This window comes from Coffea arabica, chromosome 9c, assembly GCF_036785885.1.
Source record: "Coffea arabica cultivar ET-39 chromosome 9c, Coffea Arabica ET-39 HiFi, whole genome shotgun sequence".
Taxonomy (NCBI): Eukaryota; Viridiplantae; Streptophyta; class Magnoliopsida; order Gentianales; family Rubiaceae; genus Coffea; species Coffea arabica.
In genome coordinates this window covers 7,394,214-7,401,597 of record NC_092326.1, presented here as the reverse complement: position 1 = coordinate 7,401,597, position 7,384 = coordinate 7,394,214, and the positions used below count along the sequence as shown (strand labels likewise).

General features: G+C 32.9%; 2 protein-coding genes across 2 annotated transcripts; both read left to right on the top strand.

Moving 5' to 3' along the window:
* The first annotated feature begins 3,678 nt into the window (after positions 1-3,678).
* Positions 3,679-4,638, top strand: LOC113708364 (uncharacterized). The gene has a single exon (XM_027230826.1). The coding sequence runs from the start codon at positions 3,679-3,681 to the stop codon at positions 4,636-4,638; it is 960 nt and encodes a 319-aa protein (XP_027086627.1).
* A 192-nt stretch (positions 4,639-4,830) lies between these two features.
* On the top strand, positions 4,831-5,742 carry LOC113708365 (uncharacterized). Its single transcript, XM_027230828.1, has 2 exons — positions 4,831-5,380; positions 5,717-5,742. The coding sequence occupies exons 1-2, from the start codon at positions 4,831-4,833 to the stop codon at positions 5,740-5,742; spliced, it is 576 nt and encodes a 191-aa protein (XP_027086629.1).
* Positions 5,743-7,384: the final 1,642 nt, after the last annotated feature.

Sequence of the window (7,384 nt, the reverse complement as noted above, 5' to 3'; positions counted from 1 at the left end):
TTTGGATTAGCTGTTTTTGGGGTTGTTTTTCAAAAATAGCACTGTAGCATTTTGTTTTTAAAATACAAGTCCGTTTGGATTAGTTGTTTTTGGAGTTATTTTTCAAAAATTATACGAAAAACTTTTACTGTAGATGTTTTTTGGATTATTTTTACAGGTATTTCTAAAACATATTTTTTGGTATTTTTATAATTTATAATTTATAATTTATATTTTTATATACATTTATGCATTTATAATACATTTATAAATATTTATAAAGAAATATATTTATATATTCGCTCAAAATATATATAAATGTATTATATTATATATAATACATAATATAAATATATTTATAAACTTATAAGTGTATATTATTATAAATGTATAAATTATAAATGAATATAAGTGTATATTATTATAAATGTATAAATTATAAATGAATATTACATAAATGTATAAATTACAATTTATAACTTTTATATTTTTATATAAATCTACATTTATGCATTTATAATACATTTATAAATAAATATATTTATACATTTATAAATAAATATATTTATACATTTATATATAAATATATTTATACATTTATAAATAAATATATTTATACATTTATATATAAATATATTTATACATTTATAAATAAATATATTTATACATTTATAAATAAATATATTTATACATTTATATATAAATATATTTATACATTTATATATAAATATATTTATACATTTATATATAAATATATTTATACATTTATAAATAAATATATTTATACATTTATAAATAAATATATTTATACATTTATATATAAATATATTTATACATTTATAAATAAATATATTTATACATTTATAAATAAATATATTTATACATTTATATATAAATATATAAATGTATTATAAATTTATTATATTATATATAATACATAATATAAATATATTTATAAATGTATAAGTTTATATTATTGTAAATGTATAAATTATAAATGAATATTATATGAATGTATAAATTATAAATTATATATTTTTATATAAATATACATTTATGCAATTATAATACATTTATAAATAAATATATTTATGTATTTACATAAAAATATATAATACATAATATAAATATATTTATAAACGTATAAGTCTATATTATTATAAATGTATAAATTACAAATGAATATTATATAAATGTATAAATTATAATTTTATTAATATATATTAGTATTAAGTATAAATGTATTAATATAATTAATATAAATGTACAAATGTATTAATATTATGTATAAATATAAAATTAATATTATGTATATTAATATAAATGTATAAATGTATTATATTATATATAATACATAATATAAATTTATATTATAAATATACATTAATATATATTATGTATAAATGTACATTTATATAAATGTATAATATATATAATATATAATATATGTTATATTATATATAATTTATATAATATATAATATATGTTATATTATATATAATTTATATAATATATAAAATTCATATAAATATATAAAAATATTTATAATATGTACAAATAATATATAAATATTTAAAATATATAATATACGTTAATATTAATTATAAATATTTTAATATTATAAATATGGTGTTTATATAATATTTCAATTTGTAATATTTGTTGTATATTTTATTATATAAATGTCAAAAACAGTTTTTGAAAAACAGCCCAAAAAACAAGGGATCCAAACACACCCTATATATTTTTAAGTGATTTTTTATTGTAAATTATTTCTTCATCTAGGTACAACAAAGTTGGGATACAAGCCTGGAAGGTTGTGTTTGGTACCTCTAGAATCTAACCCACAGAAGTTGGCTACATTCGGATTTGATACAAGTCATTAGGTTGGGAATTTATTTTATATTACAACTATTGGATCTTTGCCGTCGAATTGAAATAGTATAGTTTGTTAAATCTTCTTTTAGTAGAAAAGAGCGTTAGAATATGAAATACGGATTTCATTTATGGCGAATTGATGGATTTAAAGTCAATGACCAACCTTGTAGTATTTTTTGTAATTGGCAAAATCTATAATGCTAAAAAAGTGGCAAAATCTGCTATAGGGAAAAACATTAATTTTATAAGGTTCATTGCTAGAATATCACATCATTGTGAATGTGGATTTTGTTATGCGGTGTGAATGTGGAGGCCAAATATATATAACTTCCCGTACTTTTCTTATACTTGTATTTTGAAAATTATAGGGTCTCTTGACAATATGTAGTGTGGCAAATGTCATTACAACTTCATATAAACCCTGTTTGGATTGGTTGGCAGGGAGTTTTAGTTTATTTTGTGGATTGGTTGGCAAGGAGTTTTAGTCTATTTTTCGGGGAGACTCTGTCCAAATTTTCTCAAAATTTCGTTGGGAGTTTTAGGCTATTCATATCGTCATTTATAGCATATTTCATACCTGTTTTCAATTTTTTCATAAACATCTGGATCGAAATTAGTCTATTTAATAGTGCCAATTTCGACCTAGAGTCCACCCTCTTTCATTTGTTTGGACTCTTGGACAACTAATTCTAATTTATTGTCCCCAAAATAGGGATTCATTTCACAGACATGTCTGTAGAAAGACCTCTGCGGGTAAACCTATATTGGGGAGGAGAAATACATTACGAGGGTGACTTTGTTTGTTATTTGCCTCGTACTTCCAACCGGACATTCACTTTGAGGCATAGAATTGGATACGGGGAGTTGGTTGACAGGATTTATCACTATATTAGGGTCGATAAAGGGATGTTCAAGCTGAAATTGTTTCTTCGTCAACCGTTGGAGAGTTCCAAATATACTGTTTCCGCAGTGGTGGATGATGAAACTCTTGATGTAATGTACGATCTTTGGATCCAAAGAGTTTCATACATGGCGGAGATTTATATCGAGAAGGAAGAAATCGTCCAAATGCCTGTAGTTAATAGCGTATTCATTGGACCAATAGGTAATGTTGGTCCAATGATGTCGCTTGTACATGCATTCATGTATCTAACAAAGTTTAACTTCAGTTCTAGTTCAATCATTCCAGAGACTTCATCGGCATCTCATTATATGCATGATGATCAATCTATGAATTTATTAGAACCAAGGCTCACATCAGGGTCCATGGGTGCCCAGGAATATTTTCATGGCCTGGATTCGATTCCAAGTTTTGGAGATCCAGGGCCATCATGCCATATTTCTCCACATGGGATCGAATCTAACCCTGGTCAAGATTGTCGTAGTTCAGCTGAACATGATGTATATGCTAGTGGGCATAATAGGCTCCTTGCCTCTGAAGAAGATGATCCGGAAGAAGATGATCCGGAAGTTGATGCGGAAGAGGTTGAAGAGTCGGAGTCGCAAGATGTGTCTGGTAGTGAGTCGAATGATGAGCATGAAGGTGGGGGTTTAAGAGTAAACCTCGATACCCAACAACCTTTTATTGGGTATTGGGTTGCTAACACAGAATGCGGAGATATCAGGCGTAATAGCACAGCTGGCAGCTCTGCATATGTTCCAAGAGAAATGGCATTTTTCTCCGATCTTGGTAGCATAGATGATGATGATATAGAAGAGGAGGATGGATTGGAGCGTATTGTCACATTCAGTGAGAAAAATAATAATATACGTCTCCATATGAAGTTTGAGAGTAAATAGTAGCTCAGCCGGGCAGTTAGGATGTGGTCCATCAATCACAATAGGGAATTCAGAGTTATTGAGAGTAAGAGTAACACGTGGTTTGCTAAATGCAAATCATCAATTGAAAGAACTCCTTCCACATCAACCGCGCCGTCGTATCCACCATGCGACTGGTGTGTTAGAACCGTAAAGAAAAAGACTCATGGAATGTGGCAAATTACAAAATGGATTAATGACCATAACTGTTTAGGCGACATGATTAGAAATAACAATACAAGTCTGACGGCTTCCGTTATTTCAAGGCACATACTCCGTAGCATTGAAGATGATCCTAGATTAAAGGTCAAGAACATACTAAGTTTCGTTAAAGAAAACTTGAAGGTTGATGTGTCTTACAAAAAAGCCTGGTATGCCAGACGTAAAGCAATTGAGCTTGTGTTTGGATCTTGGGAGGCGAATTTTGCCGAACTACCACAGTATTTCGATGCCCTGGTGCAATCCAATCCAGGTACCGTGGTGGAGTGGTCGCATCATTCGGATGGTTCGGATCAAGTTAAGACTTTTAAGTATGTATTCTGGGCCTTTGGACCGGCTATTAAAGCATTTCACATGTGCAGGTCGGTTATATGTGTTGATGGCACTCATTTGCGTGGCGAATACAAGGGCAAACTCCTTGTTACAGTCACTCAAGATGCGAACAACAATATTCTGCCAATTGCTTATGCCATAGTAGATAAGGAGACGATTTCCAGTTGGTCGTGGTTTATGGAACAATTAAGATATAATGTGGCACTTGATCGACATCCTATCTGTGTCATTTCCGATCGCCACAACGGTATCATCTATACCATGACACACTTTGATTATTGGGAAGAACCTTTGGCCTACCATAAGTTTTGCCTGCGACATGTTAGGAGCAATTTGATAAGACACTTCAAAGGTTTACACCTTAAAAGGTTGTGTTGGGCAATAGGAAGGACAAGACAATTGCGCAAGTAGCGGATGTTCAGAAGAGAACTACGAAGCATGTTTCCAGATGGTTGGAATTATCTGCCTGCCATTAGTCCAGAAAAGTGGTGCCTAACACACGACGATGGCCATCGTTGGGGTATTCTAACTACCAACATATCCGAAAGTTATAATAATGTCTTGCGCGAGGCACACCATTTGCCAATTCGTGCATGCATTGACATGACATTCCATCGGACAGTTGTGTTATTTAAGACGAGAAGTGAAGATGCTTCACATTGTCGCAATCTTTTCCCCCCAAAGATATGGCGGCGTTTTAAGAATACTGAGCAGAAGGTAGGCGCCCACAGAGTCATTGAGTTCGATGGCCCATCGGGCGTATATAAGGTTATCACAGGTCGGCTTGTCGATGGTAAAGGAGACAATACGCAAACCGTCAGGTTTTTTGATAAGGCATGCTCTTGTGAAAAGTGGCAGAATTATAGGCTTCTTTGTTCATACGCTTTGGCGGTGTGCAGGAATAGAGGTGACAATCTGGAATTGCTTGTGGATCAGCAGTTTACCAAAACGAGGTGGGCCGTGCAGTATTCAGGGAAGTTTAACCCACTGCCGCATCAAGATATTTGGCTCCATCCTGGATGGGAACTGCAGGCAGATAGGAGCAAGTTTGTTGCACGTCGGGCAGGGCGGGTTCGAGCTAACAGAATTCGAAATGAGATGGATGAAAGGGATCCAGACGAACCAAGAAGATGTCGAAATTGTCATCAGACAGGTCACAATAGGAGAAATTGTCTAAAATTATAGTTCTTGATTTGATCGAGTTCCTAGAAATTGGAAACTCATGTCAGTGCACTCTAGTTTGACAGAGGGTTCATTCTAGTTCATTTGTGTTCAATTCATGATTTATTTTAAACAATTACATTAGTGACTTTCATTGTTTATTTGTCAAATGCATGCTTCGTTCTTGACTATGATAAGTATTGAATTAATTAGTTTAAACATGCAGCCCAACAGTTTTATTCATTTATCGTTATATCCCCTATCCATTGATTTGTTAAAAAAATGCTCGGATGGTGTGTTATATGTGTTAATGCTCTTGCATATGCAGGATATGGTATTTTGATATTTGATTGACAGGGAATTATGGCCGCTTTATAGGGGAGACTCTGTCAAATTTTTTTTAAAACTTTTAAAATATGACTACAAATAAATTGCTGCAGTATATGAATACATAGAGGAATAACAAATGTTTCTAAAAAAAATAACTGATTGGTAGGGAGTTGTAGTCGATTTATAAGCGATATATGGTCAAAATTTTCTCAAAAAAAAGTCTTGAACGCGATTTATAGGTCAAAATTGTATACACAAACTTTTGGAAAGTACTTATGCATAACTATTGAATTTAATCGATGTAAATATTTGTTTGGGATTATGGCCGACACTCCTATCCCTCCTGTCCTACATCCAGGACCATACGTGAACGACATTATATCGGAGGGAATTGCACACCGAGCACATTCCATTTTTCACGGACATATTGAGGGCAATCAGTTAGATGTCAGACGGTGTGACAGAGGATTTTGGGAGTATACACCTATTCCTGATCGGGTCTGTCGTTATATTGCCTTGGTTGGATTTGAGGGGGTGCTTGAGAGTGGATATCAGATGGTTGATCATTCTTTAATCACAAGTTTAGTGGAGAGATGGCGGCCCGAGACGCATACATTTCATTTACCGGTTGGAGAGGCTACCGTGACATTACAGGATGTAAAGGTGTTGTGGGGGTTGCACATCAATGGTCCACCGGTTATAGGGATAGACACATACCGCAACATTCAGGAGTGGGGAGCCATTTGTGAGAAGCTCATTGGATTTTCTCCTGCAGTTGGATACTTTGATGGACAGAGGCTAAAATTGGGATGTTTACCAAGAGTCTTAGACACAGTTTTGCCACCCGATGCTTCAGATGTCCAATTTAGGCAGCGTGCGCGCATCTACCTCTTATTGATTTTAGGTGGACATTTATTGTCCGATAAGTCCGGCAACAAAGTCCCTTTGTTGTATCTTCCATTACTACGGGACTTCGAAACTGTTGGGCAATATAGTTGGGGTAGTGCGTGTTTGGCGACTCTCTATCGGTTAGTTTGTGATGCCACGAATCCTGTCAAATCGGCTATTGCCGGTCTATTAGTTTTGCTACAGGTACATTGCACCCAATAATGATATGTCTTGGGTTTCTTGCATATTATCATTTTACAATTTTAACATTGATTCTAATTTTCTAACAGCTCTGGATTTGGGAACATATACCAACCATGCATCCGGGCCGAATCGCGCCGTTGGAGCATTACCCTGGTCCATATGGAGCTAGGTGCGCATTTCGCCCTTATTTCGGTTGTTTTAATGACATTTGTTATCGAAACAACTTTAATTTGTTCTAAACAGGTTCTTACTTTATTAAATATAGGTGAAATAATGACTTGGACGTACACAGAGTTGTTAGGCATGTTGTGCCCGCATGCCGAGATCAGTTGACAGGCCTGCGTCCTGAAGAGGTATTGTACATATGTCCGGACAATAGAAATATTTGAAAAGTTGTGCCAGTAGTCTTGTCATAATATTTCTTGTCAACTGAAAGCATAAGTTTGTCAGATTGCATTTTGTGAATGGAAATTGAGTTTGTTGGCAGGGAGTTAACCTCCAGTTATAGGGGAGACTCTGCCGAAATTTTTTTAGAAATTCAAAAATTTTTTAATTGACCGGAGACTAGCATTTT

Bases quoted from the DNA above. Each gene is read 5' to 3' on its own strand.
- LOC113708365 (XM_027230828.1), top strand. From the start codon at position 4,831: ATGACATTCCATCGGACAGTTGTGTTATTTAAGACGAGAAGTGAAGAT. The intron at 5,381-5,716 runs GTCACAATAGGA...TTGCATATGCAG, and splicing joins TCGAAATTGTCATCAGACAG to GATATGGTATTTTGATATTT.
- LOC113708364 (XM_027230826.1), top strand. From the start codon at position 3,679: ATGTGGTCCATCAATCACAATAGGGAATTCAGAGTTATTGAGAGTAAG.